Consider the following 24,757-nt stretch of genomic DNA (forward strand, 5'->3'; position numbering starts at 1 on the left):
TTTGGATGTTGTGCACTGCCCACCACTGACACATCTCTCTGGAGGCCAGCACACAGCCCTGGTCTGTTTGGGTGAGGTGGGAGACCAGTGTGGGGCTGATGTTGGGGCAGTCCTGGGAGGTGCAGGGCTGGCTGGGGGCTTCTGGCTGTGCTGGGATGAGCTAAGAGCCTTTGTGGAGTAGGAGCACTGAGTTTTGTTCCAGGGTTGAGTTCCAGAGCTTGGGCTGCTCCTGCCCAGGGCAGTCTGGTTTACTGCTCCAGTGAGTGTCCCTCTCCAGAGCTGCTCCTGCTAAGCCTCCAAACTGCCCTTACTGCCATGTACATTTTATTCCCAGGGGTTACAATGCCTACAAACCCCTCTGATTCCAAAATAAATTAAATAAAGAAGTGTTTCTATTCTGCTCTGCAATGATGCTTCCCCAGCAGCAAGGGTGATGGGGCCATGCCGTAGCGCTTGCATCCACTTCTGCATCCTGGCTCTGAAATCCTGATGATGCTAAAAAATAAATCTGGCCTTTATATTCCCTATTATTGATGGGTTATTTTTGCCTCTTTTGAATGGAGAAACAGGAGCTGTTTATGTCAGCAGTGATATAGTATTCAGAAGACATTAGGTTTTGGTAGGAAAGTGGAATTACAGCTAAAACATGGGTATTAAAACTCCCTTAAATTTGGTAAATTATTGAGGTACATAGCATATTCAAATCTACAGGTACTGTGAAATAGATGGTAGCTATATTAAGAGTCATTCTGTGTACCACCTCGCTGTCCCACCTGGCCTCTGGGGACTCCATCAATCTTGTGATGGCCAATGATTCCTGTTCACGGTGTCAGTGAGTAATATATTGGCCCATTGGAGAGGAGGAATTACAAAAACTTAGTGTTTGTGTGCAGTTAGAAGCTGTGGGGGCAGGAGCAATCAGGACCAGGCTGGAATGAAAATGGGAGGAAAGCATCAAATACTTTTAAGAATTGGTGCTTTGTAGAACATCTTCCCCAGAAACCTTGAGGAAAGCAAGATGCAAAAGGCTCTATGTCACATGGCACGGGGGAGTCGTGGTGCCTCCTGCAGTGGTGCATTGCAAGCAATGTCTCAAACCCTGGAAAAATGCAGGCCACTGCCACATCCTGTGGGCTCTGCCCTGTCTCTGAAGAAGGATTCACTATGTGAGAAGCAAACATCTCCTGAAGCCTATGATCATCTGCCTGGATGTGACTGAAAGGTATTCTTGGTGCAGGGACAACCTTACGGAAATCAAAGCTACCTGGGAGCTCACTGTCTGGAATGAAGATCAGATTCTGCTGCAGGTACATGCTGGTGTTTGGAGAAGACCAGAGGCTAATCCACCCCCAGTGATTAAGCACCTATAATTAAATAGTTGACAGCAACTGTAGGGTATTGATGATCCTTGAAAAACCTTGGGACAAGCATGCCCTTGCTAAGGTTAACATCATCTGAGGTCAAGCAGACCAGCACCACTTTACCACATGGGATTTCAAGAATACCCAGCAGCAAGCAGACCAACACCTCTTCCCCCCGAGTTCAGCCTGACTATTAATACACCTGGGAACAGCTCATGTCTCTATACACAGCATTACATTTCACTGGCATTTTCGCTCTGATGTTGGAGTACAATGTGCCACCAGCTTGTGCATTCCTCATCTACGAATCAGTGTGGCTGATACAACACGTGGTACCTCAGTTTTGCTAGCAGTGCCAATACTTTAAACCTAGGAATGCAACCAGCACAGTGAATTTTAATTTCATATGATAATGGGACCCGCAGATCTCTTTGTATGTAATGAAACCAGAATATTAGAATAGGGTGCTTTGGAAACAGCCACGTGCTGTGTGATAGAGGGGAAAAGCTGGAAGATCACCTTGAAAGGGTCTACCTTGATGTGCTGGAGTACCAGAAATTGTCCTAAATGGTCATGTAGTCCATGGGGGCTTTTGTGTAATGTCACCTGTAGGATCAATAGCCAGCCTGGGGGACTAAATAGGTGAAGCAATGTAAAATCTAAGCAGCCTCTGTCCTCTGCTGGCACTGATTTTGAACAGGCAAGGGTGTTCTTGGATGTCCTGCATAAGTGCTATTTATCCTGCTGGAGCAGGTACCAGGTTAATGCTGCAGCCCTTCCCAGGGCTGGGGCTCTGCAGGATGTGGGGATGCCCATCCTGGGGCATCTCTGCTCCTCAGCATCCCTTAGCCCTGGTGGCGCTGCTTGGCTTTCTCTGCATAGTCTCTATGTCCTAGCTGCTTTCAGAGTAGTGGGGACTGGAAGAGTCACTCCAAAATAACATATAAATAGGAAGTGAAAGGTCAAGACTTCCTACAGAGTAATTTGCCCAGAGCATCAGAAAACATAAGGGATGAAAAGGGACGAACGACTCATGCGGTGATCAGCCACTGATCAGCTCCAGGTAGCACAGCCCTGGCCCTGGGCAGCCTTCTGGTTTCTGTTTCCTCTCTGGTTTTTGCAAACTGTCCTGTCAGACCTCACTTACTGAGAAGACCCATGTGCAATTTTTAAGATGCCATTGGCTGTTCCTCCTCCATCCTAATGTGAAATCTGTCATTACACTCTATCAGGGTGCCTTTCTGCCTGCATCCTGTGTGAGCTCCAGGTTGCTACTGATAGGCAGGAGAGCCATGACAATCTTGAGGAAATCTGTGATCTGGTCCTGGCATATTTGACAGATAACACTCCAAATACAAATGTCAAAATGCATTTAGGTTTTTTCCCTTTTCTAACTCGCCCTGAAGAAAATGCAAACACTTTTTGACAGAATCAGTTCAGGAGCCTCCTCTAAGCCAGGCCCTGAGTGTTAGAGGAATCTGCTTCTTAAAGCCATATAGATCCACTGCTGTTGTATAAAAAAATGTTCTTTACCCTGAGGCAGAATTACTTAAGAAAATCCTGACATGATTAGACACCACTCTATTCTGAGAAAAGAGTAACTGTACTATTAAAGGATAACTGAGATGCTGCATAAACTGACAGTATTTAAATTACTTGATGTTGCAGTTCTGAAACATCATTTGGCATGAGGGCACAAGGAAGGACTTGAATATTTTCTGAGTACCACTGTGCAGCTATTCTGTAGCCTGAGTATGATCTGCTGGGAGCACTTGCAGGTGCTGCCCCTGCCCTCCACCTGCTGACATGAGGTATATTTAGGCTCTGGGTTTGTAAAATTTATAAATACAGGCTTGAACAATTTATAACAATAAATAAATAAATTGTGATTTTAGCATAAGCTTTAGCATGCAGGAATTCCTCTTGCCTTAAATCAGTGTAATGATGTCAGTTAAACAATTATCTTACTTGTAGTGCCTACGAGCCTGGCCCCACCACTCTGTTCAATGATACACAGTTTAAACACAAAGCCAGGGTCTATATTTATATGCAAATACCATCAAGTTCAAGCTTAAATCACAGTATTTTTGAAGACAAGATTGTGTGTTAAACAATACTCCATGCATGTACGTAATTATACATCAGTGGTGTAAAACCCTTCAGACTCCAACCCTAAACCACAACAGGCAGAGGGGCTGAGCCCAGAGCACGTGGATAACCACAGCCCTCGCTGGCTTGTGTAGATTTTGGGGGGCAGCATGAGTATTTTGTGCTAGCTCAGAGCTCGGATCCAACCAGCTTTGATAGCTCTTGGGAATATGTGTGATTAACCAGCCCAGCCACAATATGTCACCAGCACTCCACACAAACAGCTCTGCTACTGCTGGAGAGCACACAGAGAGGGAAAACATCACATCCTGCAGCCAGGGGAGGGAAAAATAGCATCAAAGGACAGGGAAGAAACTTGAGAGGAAGGTGATATGGGAGAGAATGGACATTCCTAGAAAAATGTTCATAGGGAAGGTGAGGTCAGCAGCAGGTTAGGTGGAGCTGCATGAGTATGAGAGGAGCTGTCCTGGTCCGTGGGGTACTCTGGCACCCCAGCACTGGGCTTTACAGGCTGTAACTTAAAAGCACTCATTCCTTCAACTTTGCTTTCCATTTTGAGAGATTGTTTTTCCTCCTGATCGTATTAAGCCTTGCCTGTTGTGAACTGGAACCACCCAGTACATTAATTAATTCCCATTCCCAGTGCTCCTCTCCTCTCCTCTCCTCTCCTCTCCTCTCCTCTCCTCTCCTCTCCTCTCCTCTCCTCTCCTCTCCTCTCCTCTCCTCTCCTCTCCTCTCCTCTCCTCTCCTCTCCTCTCCTCTCCTCTCCTCTCCTCTCCTCTCCTCTCCTCTCCTCTCCTCTCCTCTCCTCTCCTCTCCTCTCCTCTCCTCTCCTCTCCTCTCCTCTCCTCAATGCAGGGAGGTGGCTGAAAGCCATGCTCAGCTCCAAGCACTGGGAATTACCAACAAAAAAGCTGTGTCAGAAATAAAATGCATGAAAATAATGGAGCTTCAGCAGCTACATGCAAGTGTAAAGGAAACACATCCCGATGCAATGAGTGTAGAGCCCTGATAGAGCACGACCTTTGTCAGGGGCTAGTAATCATTCTTGACAGTGTTTGCTCATGAGGATTAGGAAATGTGGGCAGCCCATTAACCTGTGCCATTCAGGATCCCCATGGCTGAGCATCACAAGCACGGAGTGAGTGAAACAGCCCTTACAGCTCTTGGCTCTCTGTGCTGGGTCTCACAGCACTGACGGGGACCGGGGAATTCACTCGAGGTCTCGTGGGTTTGGAATGGAAAGGATGAAGTGCAGTCCTATCCAGTGCTGTAGTGCAGCTCCTTCCTTCCCTTCATGGCCCTGGCAAAGTCATCAGGTGATGTTGCTGCTTGGCCAAGTGGCAGGGGAGTTGGTCAGTCCTTCTGTAGACACCTGGAGATTTGGGAAGCCCAGCTCCGTGTGTTTGCACGAGCACTGTACATGCTGATACCACTGGAAACAAAGCTGGGGTGATTATCAGGCACTGCCTGGGATTTAAGCAAGCATAATATATTCGGAAACAGAAAAGAGGATGCATCTCTTCATGGATTTGCTGTCTTTTTGCTATTGGGTTAGAGTTTAAGAATCTTTAATTCCCAATTTATAGGATAATATGCAGTTCACCTATAGATGTGCATTAGTGTGTGTTTGAAATGAACCTCTTTGTGCCTTTATATGGGGAGCAAAGCTGCAGGGAGGGAGGAGGAAAACATTTTGGTCAGACACTTTAAAGCTTAAATCAGCTTGCCTGGCACTATAGGGGTTTGGGGATGCTGAGGAAATAGAGATGTGATGTCAAGGCACAGTATTCAGCATGTGTAATACCAGGGGAGTCTCACTGGGCAGTGACAACCCTGTCAGCCCACCCCAGCTGGGATGCAGTTCCTCTGGTCAAACCCCAGGAGACCCAGCAGCAAGGCTGGGGTCTCTGTAGCTGGAGGAGAAGGCTCAGCCAGCCAAATTTATCATGCAACATAGCCTGAGGTGTGTAAAAAAGAGTTCTGACTCTATTTTAGTATAAAACTCTTTTTCTTTAACATGAAGTATATAGTAAAATTATTTACTAGATAGCAAAGTGGCGGACACAGGAAATAAAAACATACAGGATATTCATGCTGTGTGATGCTAAGCACCTGATTATAAAGGCTTGTGTCTGAGTCTCTCTACAAGTAACAGAGAGAGATGTTCCCCCAGAGCACAGCAGTGTTGTGGCTGCTCTGAATTATCCTCCTTTTCCCTCTCACTCTGCAGAGACACTGGTTGCATGTGATCCCTGGAAGGAAGAAAGCCGCTTCCTTGGTATCCAGGTGGATGCCCTGGTTTCACAGTTTCTGAACTATTTTTAGTTGTGTGCACTCACCCTGATACCCAGCCCTGCAGGCTGCCTGCTGTGCTGGCTTGGTTGGTGAGAGTGTGATGGGGTGTCTGACACGGGCCCGGGGGGCTCCAGGCTGTGGTGTAGGGACATCAGCCTGCGAGCAAAGCTGGCTTCTGGCTGGTGCTGCCAGAGAGGTAAAACCAGAGCTTTATGCAATGGTGTGTAGAGCACGCCTGGGCCAATTAACTTGGAAAAGGATTACTGCTATGCCACTGGGATGCATCTGTGACAAGTTCAACCTCGGATGGCCACTGCGTAAGGCAGTGCTGATGCAAAGCATCCCAAATTGTCAATGCATTAATAAAACCAGGAGCAGGAACTCCCTAAGGGTGATTAAAACATTTAAGTCAGCATTGATTTAAGGCTGACAACTCTTATGGGCACTGGAGAGAAGGAGAGGAGGATTTGGGGCCAGGGTCCCTGCAGTGGCCCTGGGGACATGGGGTGGGAATGTCTGTGGTGCAGGAGGCACAGTTTCCCAGGCGGGTTTATCAGGAGACCCTGGAGGGTATTGCTGTGCTAAAGCAGAGTGCAAGGCGCATCTCAGAGATGAAGAAAAGGCAATGACAAATGTGAAGTGCTTTGTTTCTGTTTTTATATCTGTGTTGAGGATGGGTTGTGCAGCTCAGCCCTCACTGCAGAGCTGTTGCTCACAGGGAGCCTGGAGCGGCTCTGGGTACGGGCTGTGACGTGCGGCCGGTGCTGCTGCCAGCCTTTGGACGTGTCACGCTCTCTTGAGCAGCCATACAGGGGTTTTGCTTGCTTAAAACAGTGTTCAAGTCCAGGAGACGTTCTCCAGTGCTGGCTCCACAGCAGGATTCTGTCTTTCTGTGGCACCTTGCAACCACCATTGGTGGATTGTGTTTACCTGTGTCCAGCTCCCTCCTACCAGTGGCAATGTTTTGTGTGCTCCTTGCCCGTCAGTCCCCTCGCTGACAACCAGTGTGCCCAGAGGCAAAAAACACAGGGGGATTTAGACCATGAAACTTTTGGACCTTTCCTCCTGAGGGTTCTACTGTGAGTTGTGTCCCAGCTCTCTTGTGTCTGCCTGAGCATGGGGCTGAGCATGACCTCGTGGAACTAAAGTGGCCAGTGAAGTGTCACAGTCCCTGCCTTGATTGAGGCAGGTCCCTACCTTGGCTTTATGTGTTCTGTTAAACACTGCCTAAGTCTCAAACTCTGTGTGATGAATAACAAGGATGGTATTGAAACCAGCCAAGAGGTCTCCACACTCTACCAGGGTGTCAGCAAGCGAGCAAGACTTCAAATGGGACTGAGAGCACAGCAGCTGGGACAAGATGGACTTGATGTGAGGACCTGATCTCACATCCTTGTAACAGCTGAACTTCAATTTTACACTGTATTGTGCTCAACTGCTCTGTCAGATCAACAAGAAAAGCCCACTATATCCTTTCGGCACCTTTGTTCTACATATTTTGCTGTTAATGGGGACAGGAATTAAGGTGGGATTTCGTGGTAGCTCTGCAGGCTCAACAATGCTGCATCTGCAGCAAAAAGCCCATTCCAGCCCCTACAGTGTGGGGCTGCACATCCGCATTCCACAAGCAATTAAAACTGCTTAGTAAGGCAGACAGATCACTTATTACTTTTCCACCCTGTCCTCTCCCATTTTTATATCTGTCGAGCGGGCAATCACAGCTTTTGCAGAAGTCCTGAGAGGAAGTTTTACAAGTCATCCTGCCTTCCCGTTTGTTTAAATGTGTTTGTAGTGAGGTTCTGTCAGTGCTGGCAAACTCAGAGGATGAGAATCCTCCCGGGGTTTCTCCTAAATGACACTTTCAAAGTCAGATCTGCATATGCACTGCATACACACCATTTAGAGAGCACATGTAAGATCCCGGTTAGAAGAATCTCATTTGCTAATATTTTCCCTCTCTTTATTCTGGGTCAGTGTGCATTATAGAAGAGGCAGAGAAGACCATGTTGCTGAGTTTGATGGGATAATGGCAAAGGGAGAACAGATGAGTTTGGAGAGATGGGAGATGCTGATCCAGTTTTGTAGGACAAGGTAGGATTTGCAGGGCATTATTCAAAATAATTGTGAAAAGTATAACCGAAATGGTGGAAGCAGAACAAATCTGAATGCACTTTGTTTTTGTGGCAAAGCATTATTTTCAGCTAACATTGATTTGATTTGAAAGGGAGTTTCAGTAGAGTGAAGAATAAATGAAATATGAACATTGTTTTCAGATTTCTCTGTGATACAGAGTGATGTAGAAATGAACCTTACTCTGTTCTAAGTAATACAGACTGTGATGTCTAGTTAAGATGTCCAAACATGGTAAGATTAAGGTTTTCATTGGATTATAACTTTACTAAACATTATCTCTTCGCATGGAAGTTTTTCAGCCTTTGGTTGGTACAAATCTGGTCACTTTATATTTGCTTATATGTACCAATGCAATTTTTCAGCTTAGAGAATGCAGTTATTCTTGGGAATAAATATAGAGAAATACAGGCAATTAATCCACATTATAGAAGTTGCTACGGATGTTTTGTCTAGAAGAAACTCCATGCTTTGGAGTGGAAGCTCCAGATTTGACAGCAGGGATGCTCTCCAGGTGGTATCACCCCTATTTACAACCCCAGACTGGGTGAAGTGATAAGCCTGAAAAATCTCAGTCACATGAACTTCACAGAGAGACAGGGGGCCCAGTGGCTCCTTTCCTGAAGGGTTCTGCCATCACTCAGCAGAGCCTCTGTGTGCACTGCTCTGGAGGTGATGGGAGAGACCTTTACGGACCAGGCTGTCCCTGTCCCTACTCATCCTACTGGGATGCTGGGCACAGTCTGGGGAGTGTCTCCTGGTGTCCTCCATGTTCCCAGGGTGAGGGATGGACCTTGCTGGGCTGCTGTTGTAGTGAGCTGTGTGGAGTGCAGTGTTTACAGTGTTAAATGAGAGATGGGAGTTAGATTTGGTGTAGCAGACAGACCTCAGTGTGAGGGAGAACCACGGACAAACCACTGGGTCCAGGCCTTCTCCAGGGCTGGTTCTACAGCAGGATGCACTGCATTTGGCTCATCATCATCCAGAGTGGTGAAATCTGGGCACTAGAACTCCAATTCCCCCTCCTGCTATCTGCCCCCATCCTGAACTCTCCCTGACCCATGGAACTAGGACAGTTACTCATCAGGAAGCTTTAAAAAATCCTTTGCTTTTAAAAATCAGAGGAAAAGACACAGTGCTTCACTTCAAACTCATTTCCAGGGGCAAGGTCTCCAAAGGCCAGAGACTCTCTGCCCGGTGCCATTTGACTTCCTCCTGCATTAGCATTACACACTGGGATTTGGGCTGATGTACAAGTTTCTTTTCCAAGATGCCAGCCTCAATTGGTGATGTTTTGCCTGGGTTTGGGATGCAGGCTGGGAAGCTGGGAGCAGCAGGGAGCCAGCCCCAGCTCCTCTCTGCCAGCCATGCAGCAGTGACTTTGGGAAGAAGCTGAAGCAGATCAGGTGGTGTTGGAAACCACCAGAGCAAGGTTTGCTGAAGCTCATTTATTGTCACCTCCAGTTAGTAACCCCAGCTGACCTCAGGGGGTGTTTTAAGGTTGCATTTATTAGTGTCTGTAAGAAATTAAGATGCTTCAGTGCTATAGCTGTGGAAAAGTACAGGATGAAATTTGTGCAGGATTTAGATGCACGGAGTAAGACATGTAGACTGATGAAGAACAGAAGCCTGTTTTCCAATGGATTTACACATTTTTCTCCCTCCATCCGCCTCGTCCCTCTGCACTGCAAGCACCACCCTGTGTGTGACACTGCTGGTGGTTGGCTGAAAGTGGCCTCCTTGGCTGGCCTGTCCTGCCAGACATGGTGTAACCCTTGGGGACACTGTCTCCTCTTACCAGAGCACTGACTTGTGCCTCTCTGATTTTCACGACACTTGTAGGAACGTAATTTTTTGAAAGGCATTGTCACAATTTGGTTGAAGCTGTGAGTATGGGCCTTGCCCACTGATGAAGGGACAGTGTGGTTACTCAAGTGTCATCACTTTTTTAGTAACCTGGATAAATATCCTCCTCACCACCAAGGGATAAAAACCATCCTGTCCTGGGGGCCTCAGGGAGGCCTCAGGGAGGCCTGCATCTTACTCCTTGCAGGCAGACAAGGAGGAAGAGTGTTACTTTGATGTATATTTAATGTAACATACACAACAAGGGTAAGCAGGAAAATTGCAAATTTTTTAATGTCCCATTTTTTTTTTCACATTTTCTTGCTCAGTCTTAGCATCACTTTGGGGTCAGCTGATACCACCACAGTGCTGATGCCCATTCAACACAGTCATGCAGATGATTTGGGATTGGGCCCACTGACTTCAAATAATTTTACTCCTGATATAAACAAGAGCAGAATAGAGTTGTGAAAGTTTATAAATAACAAGAGCTGGGTTTTGATTAAATCTATAGTATTTCTTTTCTGGCATTCACCTTGCATAAATTAAGACATTTCCATAAATAAAAAGAAAACTTAATAAGCCTCAGAAAGGTTAGTCTGTTTCCACTGGATTTTATGCCTGTTGCATAAATCCTACCCAAGTAATTCCATACTTTGTGTGGACATAATTTTTTTACGGTATAAATTCCATTAACACATTCATGCCATATGTGCCATATATTAAAACAAGCAGCCTCCTGCGCTCCCAGTAAATCACTAGCATCCATGCCTGCTTCCCAGTTCCATCAGCATGGATCTGCTGGGGCAGTGTGGTGGCGAGACATCCTGTATGGAGCCTCGGAGCTGCATTCAGCTGCAAAACCACTCCTGTTTGCAGTGAGGCTCTTCCGTGATAAAAGACGATATCCTTGCTGTGATCCCGTGATAAAGATGATGAGCCCATTGCATTGGCTCTTCTCTCTTCTCTTCTCTTCTCTTCTCTTCTCTTCTCTTCTCTTCTCTTCTCTTCTCTTCTCTTCTCTTCTCTTCTCTTCTCTTCTCTTCTCTTCTCTTCTCTTCTCTTCTCTTCTCTTCTCTTCTCTTCTCCTCTTCTCTCTTCTCTTCTCATTGACACTAATAACCTGGCATGCAAAGAATTGCTTTAATTTCCAGATGTTCTGAATATCCTGAGAATTTGTAAAAGAAAATTATCCTCTTTATCCTAATCAGAAGTAATTAAAAGTACACTTAAAGAGAGCACAAATCTGTGCTTAATTCCAAATGTTTTGCACGTATAAACAACAGGAGTTGTTACTAAATCTTCAGCTCCAGAAGCAACAGCAGAGCCCACGTTTTGCTGTCACAGGTGCTTTGCAAACACACAGTCACAGACTTTCTGGCTGGAATACTTTAGCTTGGTATTGGCCTGTGAAGATCAAAACTCCATAAAATAAGATGAAGTTTCATTGCTTGACACAACCAGTGCCATGATTTAGCTTCTAAAAACTGGTTTACTCTGCACAACAGGAGTGGTGTAAAATGCCACATTCTCTTTACCTTGCAGTCTTGGAGTGGATGCATTTTACTCATTCACTTCACATAACTATATCCTTGCCATTTTTCCTTCCTTTGGACAGAGCTCTTGGCTTTCAGACAATTCCTGCAGACCCTGCAGCAGTTGTGTCACCATAAGATGTGTCACTCAGACTGGGAGCAGTCAGGTTTGAAAACCAAGGAGCTGCCTGACTCGCATCCGAGGTGCAGCAGACAGTGAGTGAGCAGACAGCAGGAGGGACACAGACAGATGAAGTCTTTTAGACTTAAGCAAGGCTTACTGCAGTTAAAACCAAGCCTTAAATATGGCTCTTGATAATGCTGGTAATAACTACTTTTTTGGGACTTCTAGAAAGAAGTGGTCATCTCATTTTGTGATAAAACAGGTGTGCGAATGGTCTCATTTTTCCAGATGCGAAGTGTGATAAGGAAGGAGTTGGCATATCCCTTTGGGGTAAAAACAAAGTTAATTAGATTGTTAATTTCTTGGTACAGAATCCATCTTCCATTTCTGATTTTGCGTAGCACTTTGCACAAAAGGGTGCCAATGCATAACAAGCTTCCTGGCAGCTACCAAACCATGCAATACTCGTGTGGTAGAGGGATAAGTGATAGCCAGCACATGTATCTAGGTCTGGTACTACTTAGATCACTAGTAGAGGCACTGATGATGGGATAGGGAACACTTACTAAACTTACAAGCACATGGTGACAGCTGGCAGGCTGAAAGAGAGGCTGAGAAGTCCAAATAATAGTGGCAAATCATGGATTACACAAGTAGACCAGAAAGTCATTCAGATCAAAAAAAGGCATGAACCATCAGAGAAAGTCCAGGGGGAGCAGTGGGAATGACCAGAACTCTAGAAAAAAAAAGTGATTAAGAAATGTGGAATAGACTGAGCATCTGGAATATGGACTGACCAGGGAATCAAGGTGGCAACTGTCAAGTGTGTGAAAGGCTGCTGCAGAAAGGGAGGGAATCACCTGCTTCCTCTGTCCATGGTGGATAGACAAGGAATTCGAGGCTTAAACTGCAGCAGAGAAATTAAGGTCAGATCCTTATGAAATTTTTTTTGTGTGTAGTAGAGATTATAAAGCATTGCAACAGATTTCTTGGGGAGGTTAAAATGTTTCTGTCCCTGGAGAGACTTCCATGTGTTAAACATTGATCATGGCCAAAGGCAGAGAAAGTGGTTGCACACCCACCTTTCAGATATGCCATTGACCTTCTGCTACTGTGAATTACAAGAAGACGACCTTGCAATCAAGGCAGTGAAGAAAAAAATTAAAAATTCAGGTTTAGATCTCAGGTGTGGCAGATTTCTTTTGTGAGCCTACCCAGAGAGACAGCAGTGTCTTGGAAGCCACCTGAACCCAGCAGTCTGCTTTCAAGGTGGCTTGTTTCTGTATTCTAGAAATTCTTGGATTTTCAGAGAAATCAGTGTCTGTTGTCACTGGTTGAGGTCACCATTGAGGACGCATTCTCAGGACAGTATTTTGGATTTCCCATGGAATCAGATCTATAATAATAAACTTCGTATTGATGACAATATGTGGCCAGATGTCTGTTACCTTTTCTGTCTAGCAGGAACTGAACTAGATGGATTTAGTATTTACTCCATCTACAGCTTTATCTACAGTTACAAGAGTCAGTGGGCCTCAGACTTGCCACACAGGGTGGGTACTTCTGGCTCACAGAAGTCCATTAACTCACACCAGGCTTTCATTCCACACCACGTGAGGCGTGGAGAAGGGCTTGCAACCCTGCTGCCCTTGGAGGAAGGTGACCAGCCGTTCCTTCTGTCATTGCCTTTCCTTCTTCTGTGTCCCTGTGGTCTGCAATTGGCCCTGCTTGCTCAGGAAGAGATGGCTGGAGGTGAGCACTTCGGGAGGGCTCTCCTCCTCCTTCCACCTGTTTTTCATTCCTTGACTCACTGGCTTTAAGCCGTAAGCAGTGACGTGACAGCTGAGTCATGGACACACCACCTGGATGCTGTCAGCATCAATCTCTCTTATAAGGATCATAGAAGAACAAATAGAGAAGACTCCTAGGGCTTCTCATTCGTCTTCCTGCCAGTGGGGCACCGAGTCCTGCAGTGCGGTCTCTGGCTTTGCCCAACCTTGCTCTCGAAATCCCAAGCAATGGGATTCCATTGTCCTTCCCCAGGAACTGTTCTGCAATTCAATAAACATCATTACCAAGGAGAGTGCTGCTTTTTGATGATTATTATTTACCCTAAGTACTCCTAATGTGAGCAAATAGCTTCTTACTAGAGGGTTTTTTTTTCTTGTGAAGAAATTCGGTAAAGTTGCAAAATCAGAGATGAAATGTTTTATTTGTGTTCTGTTTAACAGTTTTAAGAATGTCCCTGCTGCATGCATTGTTGTACACAGTGGATGAAAGAACCCAGAGATGCAGCCCTGTGCCCTGAAGAGCTTGCACTTTTCATTTAAGCAAGATACAGTGACTGAGAACGACAAGTAACGAGAAGGCAGAACAAGAGTCATACAAGAAAGGTCAGGATGTTTCTAAATAAAACCTATTGTCATGCTTTTAATTTGGGTTTATATTGAAGACATCATACATGGCTACATATTTTTGAGACAATTTCACCAAGTTTTAATCAAACATTTTTAATCTCACAAAGTCATCTTGCCTACTTTGGTTTGGTGCTTATTTAAAGCTTCATTTTAATAGAAATTTATGTTTTTCTCTCACGGTTACTCTTTCAGCTTGATGGGCCTTTTGCAAAAACAGTTGTTCCAGTTAGTCTGGTTATTAATTCCCTGGGTGTCTCAGAGGTACAGGAGGTTTTCTGGCTGTTCCATGCCACTGGACTGCTTCTCCTTGACCTTTGTCTCCAGCTCTCTGTCTCCTCTCTGCAACTCCCCAAACTGACCCTACTCCAGAAGTGGCAGTCAAAACTCTTCATCCGTTTGCCTGTGAGTAACAAAGCACCCTCTCTCTGCACAGACCTTACAGCTGCCTCTGAGCAGCAGTGAGTCCTCTCCTGGGCACCAGTAAACCAGAGCACAGCATCACTGAGCCAAACCATCTGTCCCACCTCCTCCATATGCCTTCTCCAGCTTTTACACCCCGCTCACTGTGTGTTTCCTAGAGCTGATGGAGGGGTAAAGCCAATTCCTGACATCCTTAGCTTTGGGTTTCCAATCCACACATCTTCCTCTTCACGCTACATGATTAGCAGAGGAGCACATTTAATTTTGGGGGATGCAGGGTAAAAGTCTATGATGGTAACTCAATGTTATTCCAACAGATGTCCATTCAACGCCATCTGTCCCACCTGTGGCTTTGGCTACTATTTCTTACTAATTTTAATCTTGTCTTCGCCTTAAGGGGACAAATCCTTTCTGGTACCTGACTGCAGGTTTAGCAAACTCCCTGAGGGAAGCCCAAATGCATTTCAAAAGCATTTTTAATGTGTGTCTTTCATCCTGGTGAAACCAGCTGTCCATGCACATCAATCCCCTGCAGCAATTCTTCCTTTCATGGAATAGAAATATTCAGCCTCATGGTTGGGTATGGAAATTTTGCTGAATTGAGACAAGGGGTCTGCATAAATGGACTGAATTTAGTACTCTGACTTTCCATGATCCCTCTTACCTCTTCTGAAGGAAGTCATGAAGGCTTGAGAGCTGAGTCCTGCTGGGAATTTCAGAGGGCTTGGAAGAGAGATAGGTGATTTTCAGCTGGAGAACCTGCCAGGGCTTTGGTTTTATGCACGCACACTTTGCTGAGCAGCTTGGCCAAGCGCACACCTTGTACTCAGAAGGCAAGGGGAGGATCTCTTTCTTCTACTAGACCTCCCAATTCATGTTAAAAAAGTATATACTTAACTATTACTAAATTATTTGTATTTTGTGTGGAAGGCCCTAGCTCAATTAAAAAAGGCAGATGCTTGTTTGTATAGATAGTGCAGAATTATTGCAGCAGTCACACTGGAAAACCATTAGTTATCCAAGGAGACAAATTGAACAAGACAAATCTAGGGCCAACCTGTTTCTCCTCAAGCAGTTTGTAAACACATACTGAGAAGCAGAGAATTAGGAAAGGAGAGTTGAACTTGCTCTTGCTGTGACCCAAATTCAGCTGGTTAAGGGCAAGCTTCAATTTAATTTACTGTTTCTTAGCAAGACATCATTCGAAGCTGATGTTTGACAGGTGGTGATGCTCACATACTGCCTTTTCTTCAGGACAGTTTTGTTTCTCTCCAAACCTTCTTTATATCCATCTGAACACCTGCTCTGCGAGCAGGGAGCTCCCAAACAGCTTGGAGCTCCTGTGATGTTTCCTCCACCACCTTGGCTGCTGGGGCCAGGTATCAGCTGCTGCTCTCATACTATTCCTAACAGTTTCCTGGGCACAGGAGCAGCCACATACGCTGGGATCAGGCATCTTCAGCACCAGATTTAGCCATTGCCTGAGGCTGCTCTGCTCTCACTGAATTTATCTAAGCTTTGATGCATTAACTTCAGGGTGTAACCCTACTGTGAGAGAAGGCAAGGGCAAAAGTCCCAGTGGGACAAAAGTGGGAAGCAAGATTCAGTTGCTCTGGTTAATTTTTTCCAGAAAATACAGGCTGATTTCTTCTGAGTTTGGTGAACAGCACCTATTTTGGGAATATGAAGGCATTTGGCTCTCACTGATCCTCTCCACACCTTTTGGTATTTCTCCAAGCAGCGCCCTGAAGGCAGCTCTGGGGTTTGTGAACTGCTCTCTTGTAAACACTCAAAGGTATTTGTCCAACAGAGGGAGAGCCAGCTTCCCTGTACAGCAAGTGGATGTGGCAAAATGCAAATAGCAGCAGTTCACAGGGATCGATACCTGCAACAGAGCCCATCCAGCTGCAGTGTCTGTTTGGAAGGTGTGCAAGCTTCTCCTTGTGCAGGATCTCTAATGGACACTGGGCTGGTACAGGGGGCTGATTCTGGCTATATGGACAGAAATTTATGTATTGCTACAGCAGCTCAAGTGCCTGTGGGCTATTGCAACTCTGCTTCACAGACAGTAAGACAAGGGCCAGCTCCCCTCCTTGTTCTATGTAATAAAATGCTTTTGCTGCTGTGCAGGACCTCATGAACCCACTGGGTCCATCAAACAGGAAGGAGTGAACTGAGCTTTGTGCTCTTAAGACAAGTCCTATTGGAAACCCTGGGATAGGTCAAAAAGAAGCACACAATATTTGTGGGGAATGATGGCTGCTAATAAAATAAGCCTAACCATTTCTAAACTTTTCCCTCCATTAAGCAAAAATAATCGGTGTCATTACATTTTATATTTTGTGAATGAAAATAATATTATAAGCATTCTGAACATCAGCAGATTCGAGTTTGCTTTTAGCAAGAAATGTGAACATTTTAATGCCAGGACTATATGTATTATATTTTACTAGCTGTTGAATACACCAAGTTCCAGATGGTTAATTTTGGCAAGGAGAAATATCTTCTGATGTGATAAAGGCAATGAATGAAGCACTTCAGAGGATCAGAGTGTAATGTTATCCATAACTTTCATCAATCATGACAAAAGACAGCAAAACAAAGCTACTGGGATGGATGAGGGTACTGATCTAAGGGTACTGCGCCTTTACTCAAAGTAATCTTGATTTCAGCTTCTTAAAACTATTTTACCATGGCTCAGGAAGTCCTTAAGCCATGGATTGATGGAGATTAAGAGACAATGCCAGGGCACTATCAGCATAGACTTACTTTGATCTTGACATTTTTGCTAAATAGGGTATCTGAGCTGGTACAGTTCTTACATTTTCAAGTTAATGGCCAAATCCAAAAAGTAGCTAAAAGAAGGAATTAAAGCAGAATATAAACATCTAAATCCAGCATTGAAATAAAAATATTCTCGCAGCTCCTGTCCAATCCTAGAAGCACCTAAGGAGGTACCTACCTTCAGTTTCCAAGAACTTCAAATGTACTACAGTCCACTTGCACCAGTGCCTGGAACATCCACCTCCTCAGTGGGTCTGAATCCTGCTGTATCCTGCCAGGGTTACAGATGGTTCAGCTCTTGTTGGACTTGGAGCAAACCACATGCTTGAATTCATGAGCTCAGTTTGTGCAGCTGAGAAGGCAAAAAAAAAAAAAAAAAAAAATTAAACCTTCTGAGAGAAAAGAAAGCAAGTGCAGAAGAGTCTTTAGTTCAGTCAGGATTGGTCTCTCAGGAAGGGGAATTGTGTGTGCACCTCACCCTCCTGGCTGGAATTCACAAAGAGCTTTTGGAGAAAGACTGGAACTCCAGATCAGGTAGGTGCTCTTGCCACTAAACTAAAAATTATACTCACCTTTGGTCTTCCTCTTATAGCTCAATGAATCTTTAATTCTTTTTATGCAAAGAAGAACAGATTCAGCAGAAGGGCATGCAGTGCTTTCCTCCTTGCTCTCCCCTTCTCCTCTGGGTATCTTTCACCCTGGAAGACTTTTGCAGCTCCCCAGGGAACACAGGTTGGTATTCCTTAGGCAGCAAATTAAGCTGGACCCAGATCTCCTCCTTGTCACCCTGCTGACAACCTCCCAGAGAAATACAGATGGCCAGCTGCAGCCTGCAGGAGTGTCCTGTGTTTGCCTCCCGGTGGACAGACTGCCCATATCCTGAAAGGTGGCTCAGCCCTGGTGACAGGCATAGTTTGAAAGCTCATCCCTGAGCTACTTCAGTCATCAAATTGTTTTCTTTGTGTCTCTTGGAAGGGGGCATTTTACAGCAGAATAAATCCTAGAGAACATGCTGACAAAAATCCAACCCACAACACCCAACACCTAGAAGTCTGAGACTACTCTCCTGGAAGACTGGAAAGGGTTTTGAAAACCTGCACCGAATCTGGTAAATGGTGAAACACTGGAAGGAACATCCAACCTCCCAGGCTGGTGTACTCACCACTGCCTGGTATGTATGTAAGTGCATGCAATAGTTGTGAGAAGCCCAATTCAGCAGACACTCTGGAATGACTGTGGGAAATGGATTTGATACAGCACAGTATCTTTTGAAAGTTACTAGTAACCCGAGGTGGGTGGCTGACTGTTCCTTGAAGCAGAAATTAAGGAATGGAAATTCATGTTCTCCTGGAATTTTGGAGCTTCAATGCAAAGTGTCTGGGTTCTTGGCCTGTCCAAATTTGGGAGCTGTGTCTGAACTGTCAAGCGCTTCCCTGAGTGATCAGGTTCCCATGTCCTTACACCACATCTGAAAATCATGTTTCAAGGTGCTTAAAAATTTCTTTGGCCAACAACAGCAATCACCAAAGCTCCTGCTCAGCCAGCATGTGATGCCGAGATCCAGACAGCCTTTGTGTTTCACCAGGGATGCTGTGTGGGTGCCTTATTCCCCTCTGAGTACACCCAGAGGCACCTGAGTCTTGCCAGCCCTCAGCATCCTGCAATGGAGCACTGGCCTGACTCACTTTTTGAAAGATGTGAAGTGCCTAACTCTACGAGGGGCTTTGGTACTTGTCACCCTAAATTAGGAAAGATGCCTCTCTGCAGGGCTGGCGGTACCTGAGACACTGCCTCATTAGCTGATTTGGTAATTCTCTGCTCCTTGCACTGCTGTGGTGCATGCCATCGCACACGAAAAGCAGCTTCCCAACAGTGTAGTAGCAGCCTGTATCAAAATTGTAACCTAAGTGTTGCCATGTACCTCTTTGCAACTATACTCGTAATTACTAGTGCGGGTTCAGTAAGCGGTACCAGCTGCCTCGAGGATCACAGCGCTACGTCTTGAGGCACAAGATGCTTTACATCAGTCGGGCAGGAAATCCAGGTCTCCAGGAATATAGATCCTACTGGAATTATACATTAAAGTCACACTGTGTTTACCTTAAAGCAATCTGACGAGGGATTAACTAGGTGATCACTCCATCTCACCACATCACAGAGGAGTAATTAAATTATTCTGGAACAAAATTGCCAGAATTTGACACCTAATCTAACTGCTGATATCTGTGTAATCTTTTCTTCTTACTTGTTCAAATGCTCAACCTTCCTGATTAGGAACTGTGCCGATTTTGTCCTGCAGAACGTTAGAATATATTTCTTCTTCATTTGTCCTTGCTGATCTGTGGGAATAACAGACCCCACCACATAAAATTATTCTGGCTTTGCAGAAGGGGCTGGTGAGCCTCTATTTGGAATATAGTTCCCAGTATTGGTCACCTCATTAGAGAAGTGAGTTGCTGCAAATAGGAACGTTCCAACAGAGTCCAAATGATGCAAAAACTTAATTATTCAGAGACGGGTTAGAAAACAACGGTGTGGCTCCTGCCTTTGGAAAACAGGAGATTAAAAAAGCCACTTTAGGCGGGTTTGCAAAGCTCTGGGGGAATAGCAAGGATTCACATACACGGGGAGAGCAGAGCTAGTGACAAATACGAGAACAAAAGGGAAATTAACAGAAGCTTAAGTAGGGATGAGCAGCAAAGCAGTGTAATTTATTTGTGAATTTATTTGTATTTAGCACAGTTAATATATGGAAAATTATACTAAAGCTGGAACAGAAACAACTATTAGAAATCATTTTACAGGGCTTTAGACACATGTGGGGGCTTAAAATAACTCTGTGGGATGCAACTCATAATTCAGAGGGGAGAAAAAGGACTTACGTCTTCCTCACAATCTCGTCTCTTAAAACATTTAGCTCCACTGTGCTAGGAAATAGACATAGTTACTTTAATGTGACTATCCGTACGATTCTCAGGGAAAGAATTAATCTTTACAAGATTAATTTCCCTTCCAGCTTCAAATATATAGATGTGGGGGGAAATAATCAGAAGCACTCGAAGGGGCAGGGCTGAATTCTGATCTCAGCAAAAGCAGAGTGAAGCCCGAATAACTCCAAGAAAAATTCTGGATGCACGCAGGGATGTAACTGAGATGAGATCTGGTCCTGAAGTGCTGCACTCCAGCAGAAAAACCTTGATGTCCCTTCCTTAAATTTCAAGGAAAACTATCAGAAGAGTCCCAAGTCCTTTTAGGGCATTTCTACAGTTCTTGGACGAAGCCTGTATGTTCTCATTTGCATATAATGCCTCCAGGCCATCAGCTTCAGCAGGCGTTGGATCAGACTGGGCGGCTCGCTCCTTCGACCTGCAGCTCTGCCCGCTTTAAGGCCAAACAGACTGCCTTCAGCTCCGGCGAGCCCGCTGGGAATTCACCCTTCTTACGCACCAAGGGAGCTTGGGACAGCGGAATGCTGCCCTGAGGCAATCTGTGTAAACCCCGTATCTCTCTTTTCTTTCCTTCCAGGACGGGTGCTTAACCTTCCGCTCGGAGACACGTGGACAAGATCCCAACTTTCTCTCCAGGGGAGATCCCCGCAGGCAGTTTACGATACCAGAGCTCTCGCTGAGCTACCACCGTTTACTCGGAAAGTCGCAGACAATTAATCACACTTTTCTCGGGGGAAAACCCACTTGATTTGGACCCGTCATTACGCAGTGAAACTACAGAACACTGTGCTGTAACCTAACCTGAACTCTGCTAAAGGCATTTCTTCCTAGGGCTCCCCTTTCACTTGGCAAGCCCTGCGTGTGTTTGGAAAACCGGGACGGACTTTGGTTACACTTGGGCGTGTGGAGGAGCAAGATGCACCCGCGATGCTGCCCCGCTCGTCTTTGGGCCGCCGAGGCAGGACGCGGGGAGGCTGCGGAAGCCACGGGGAGTACTCTGAGGTGACCTGCTGCCTGCGCGGGGCTTTCCCGGCCCCCTCCCGCAGAGCTGTCGCGTAGGCGGCGGCAGGGAGCTCACCCCGGCGGGACCGGGACTCCGACCGCCTTCCAGGCATCGCGCCGGGGCCGTCCCGCTGCGAGCAGAGGGACGGAAGGACGGAGGGATGGAGAGATGCAAGGAGGAAGCAGTTCAGGCGGCAGGTGAACGGGGCAATGCGTCCCCGACCGTCCGGGTTTCAGCGGGGCGCAGTTTGGGCGGCACCCGCAGTGACTCCGCCGGTGACGGCGGGGCGGGCGCGGTATCCCCCCGCAGCCGGAGTGCGCGGGGACGTGCGGGACGCCCCGCCGCCTCTCCCCTCCCCTCCGCCCGCCCCGCCCGGGGGGCCGCGCCGCCACCGGCGCTCGGCGCTCGGCGCGGCGAGCGGGCGGGCGCTGGCAGACGGGCGCCCTGCGGACCGCAACGACGGCGGCGCCCCGGAGCCCCCCAGGCGGCTCCGCCCCGGCCCCCCGCAGGTGGGTCCGCCCTGCCCGCGCCCCCCACGTCGGGGCGGTGACGGGGGCGGGCGAGCCCGTCCCCCCACGCGGGGCCGAGGGGTAGAGCCGGGCGCCCGCTCGCCGCGGCGACGCCCCCCGCGTCCGCCCAGCCCCGCCGGGCGGACGGGGCGCCGCGTCCCCTCGGAGCGGAGCGGGGCGGCTCTCGGCGGCTGTCGGCATGGCGGGGCTCCCGGCCGGCCGGCGGGCGGGCTGAGGCGGGGGCCGGGCGGGGAGGCGCCGGCGGCGGGGTCTCACCGCCTCTTCTTGCCGTCCCCCGCAGGGAGCGGCCGGCCCCCCGCGCCACCATTGCCTCGCACGGCAAGGAGGACCTGCTCGCCGCCGCCGCCCGGCTCTGGCAGCGGAGGAGGCGGCTGCTGGCCGCCGCCGGGCTCGCCCTGGCCATGGCCGTCGCGCTGCTTGTCGCCGTGCCCCTGCTGCTGCTGCAAGCGCCCGCCGACACCGGCGCCCACTACGAGATGATGGGCACCTGCCGCATGATCTGCGACCCGTACAGCGGTGGGCGGCCGCCCGGCCCCGGCAGCACCGCCGCCGTGGAGGCCCTGCAGGACCTGGGCGCCAACCCCCCGCCGCCCTTCGTCCAGGGACCCAAAGGGGAGCCGGGCCGGCCGGGCAAACCAGGCCCCCGCGGGCCACCCGGGGAGCCGGGTCCGCCGGGTCCGCGGGGCCCGCCGGGGGAACGGGGCGACGCGGGGAAGCCGGGGCTGCCCGGGCTGGCGCTGGCGGGCGCGGGCGGCGGCGGGAGCGGCGGCGGGGCGGCGGTGGGCGGCGAGGCGGCGGGCGGGCTGAGCGCCGCCTTCAGCGGGCCGCGCATCGCCTTCTACGTGGGGCTCAAGAGCCCCCACGAGGGCTATGAGGTCCTCAAGTTCGACGACGTGGTGACCAACCTGGGCAACCACTACGATCCGGCCAGCGGCAAGTTCACCTGCCAGGTGCGCGGCATCTACTTCTTCACCTACCACATCCTCATGCGCGGCGGCGACGGCACCAGCATGTGGGCCGACCTCTGCAAGAACGGCCAGGTGGGTTCCGCCGCTCCCCCGCGCGTCCTCCCCGCCCGGGGTCCCCCGGTTGTCCCTGACCCCCGGTCTTCCCCGGCCGCTGCCGGGAAAAGAAGCAGCGGGAGCATCCTTCGCGCCGTCGGGGCGGGGGTGCAGCTCTAGAACCGCGACAAATTCCGAACTCCCGGCTTGCAAACTTTCCTGCCGGGTTGGGGAGAAGGGGAAGCGAGGAGAGGGGCGGGAGGGAGGACATGGGGAAGAGGAGGGTTTGGGGAGAGGGACTTGGGGCACTGATGGAGGAGCTGAGGAAGAGGGTCTTGGGGGACTGATGGAGGAGCTGGAAAAGGGGGACAGGGAGGACTGATGGAGGGGCTGTGGGAGAGTGACTCAGGGGCTAATAGAGACGCTGGGCAAGAGGGGCTGGGGGGCTGATGTACCCAGCGGCTGTGTTGGCAGGTGCGGGCCAGTGCCATCGCCCAAGACGCAGACCAGAACTACGACTATGCCAGCAACAGCGTGGTGCTGCACCTGGACTCCGGCGATGAAGTGTATGTCAAGCTGGATGGAGGCAAAGCACACGGAGGCAACAACAATAAGTACAGCACTTTCTCTGGCTTTCTTTTATACCCTGATTGACACACAAGTGACACAACACAACTGGCCCCGCCACTGATGCACATGGGGCTGTTTGGCATTTCCATACCCCATCGTGCTGCTGTTCCTGCTGGTGTCCCCTGTCTCCGCAGGTCACTTTAGCTTCATTATCAGTTTGTATGTTTTTATTTTCACCCTTGTGGAAACGAAATAGAAATGAAACAAAGTGATCCCCTTCCTTACTCTCCCCCATTTCTTCTGACCCCCCTCTCCCTTTGTCAGCCTGAGTGTTTCGTGTGTCACATGAGGAACTCGGCAGCTTGAAACTCTCAAGTGGTTCCAGGGAGGTTTAAAAGAGCCCAGAGTTTGGACTGTGTCACACATGGAATTTGAACAGGTCACATTTTTTCATCAATAAGTATTAATGACGATGATGAATTTTCAGATCAACTATTCACGAAGTGGGACTGGACCATAACTGTTTTTCCCTCTGCTGCTTTGTATGGGGTCAAGTGTAAACTTTTCTTTCTGTGCAATGCAATGCTCGTGTGAATGATGGTGTCATTAACGTCAAACCTGTTTCTGTCTGCAAAAGAATTTGGTCATTGACCACGGTCACCCAAATACCACATTAAATTATGTTTTTAGACAATGCCTTCTTGCTTTCTGTCTCTTCCAGTGCTACGAAGGAGCACTGTGGTGATGCCACAGGAGGGTGGGAAGTAAAGGAGGGGGTCACTTCAGTCCCTTAGGTTTGTAGCAATACTTAAAGTTAGGATGGGGTACCTTGCCTAGGTCTTGATTATGGTTCGAGGGGGCTGGGAAGAAGTAGAAAGAGAGGAAAAAAGCTTCACCTTTATGCAGTTTTGTGAAAAGAAGGCACACAGTCATCAAGAGGTGAAAGTGGGGGTGTGCAGTGGATCTCCTAAACAGATTTACTGGGTTTAAAACCTGATCCAGAGGTTAGTGAAGTACAGGAAAAGCAGTTTAATCAGTGATTATGGAAAGCTGTGTTTCTGTAAAAATGCTTGACAAATGTAAGAAGGCAGCAGGGGAGAGAGAGTTTGTCTAAACCTTTGCACTTGCAGTGTGTGTAGGGGTTGGAAACCACACCTGACTGTAGGTGGGTCTGCACAGTGCCTGAGACAGGCTGGGTGAGAAAGCTTGCTCAAGACTGATGGATTCAGACCATTTAGAAGGGTTTTCTCCTGATGGTCCTCTAAATCCCAGCCAGTCTTGGCCTTTTCAAAATGCACAGGTGTGTAAGTAGTGCATGTGGTTCTGAGCCTTTGGTGGAGGAGGTACGTTTTTCATCATCACCCCAGTAGGTAACCTCCTCAGTCTGGGTAGACTGGGACTGCTCTGCTGAAGCTAAAAGAGCTAAATTGATTTACAAAAGCACTTACTTTCATTTTACTGTCTTGTCATTTCATTTTTCCCTCCTGAACTTCTTACCTCCCTATCAGTTCTCTGCCCTTTGCAGTGTTAGTGCAGTTTCACAGATAAGAGAGACAGAAGCTGGTCTGAAACAGCTCTGCCAAGGCTGGAGCTTTGCCCCTGCCCTGACGTTGCAGGAGGAAAGGGAGCCACAGTCAGATGGACTTGTTCCAGCCCCACTTTGGGGCAGCCCCATGATGACC

At 48.0% G+C, this 24,757-nt stretch overlaps 1 protein-coding gene across 1 annotated transcript; it reads left to right on the forward strand.

The window, feature by feature from the left end:
- Positions 1-21,718: 21,718 nt before the first annotated feature.
- Positions 21,719-23,769, forward strand: C1QL2 (complement C1q like 2). Its single transcript, XM_048310044.1, has 2 exons — positions 21,719-22,544; positions 22,980-23,769. Exons 1-2 carry the CDS (start codon positions 21,906-21,908, stop codon positions 23,157-23,159), a joined length of 819 nt encoding a protein of 272 aa, XP_048166001.1. The 5' UTR covers positions 21,719-21,905; the 3' UTR covers positions 23,160-23,769.
- The last annotated feature ends 988 nt before the right edge of the window (positions 23,770-24,757 follow it).

The sequence above is a fragment of the Corvus hawaiiensis genome, chromosome 7 (genome assembly GCF_020740725.1).
Source record: "Corvus hawaiiensis isolate bCorHaw1 chromosome 7, bCorHaw1.pri.cur, whole genome shotgun sequence".
NCBI classification, from domain to species: domain Eukaryota; kingdom Metazoa; phylum Chordata; class Aves; order Passeriformes; family Corvidae; genus Corvus; species Corvus hawaiiensis.

Excerpts from the sequence above, each read along its gene's own strand:
- C1QL2 (XM_048310044.1), top strand. The coding sequence starts at position 21,906 with ATGGCCGTCGCGCTGCTTGTCGCCGTGCCCCTGCTGCTGCTGCAAGCG. Across the intron at positions 22,545-22,979 it reads ACCTCTGCAAGAACGGCCAG|GTGCGGGCCAGTGCCATCGC; the intron begins GTGGGTTCCGCC and ends CTGTGTTGGCAG.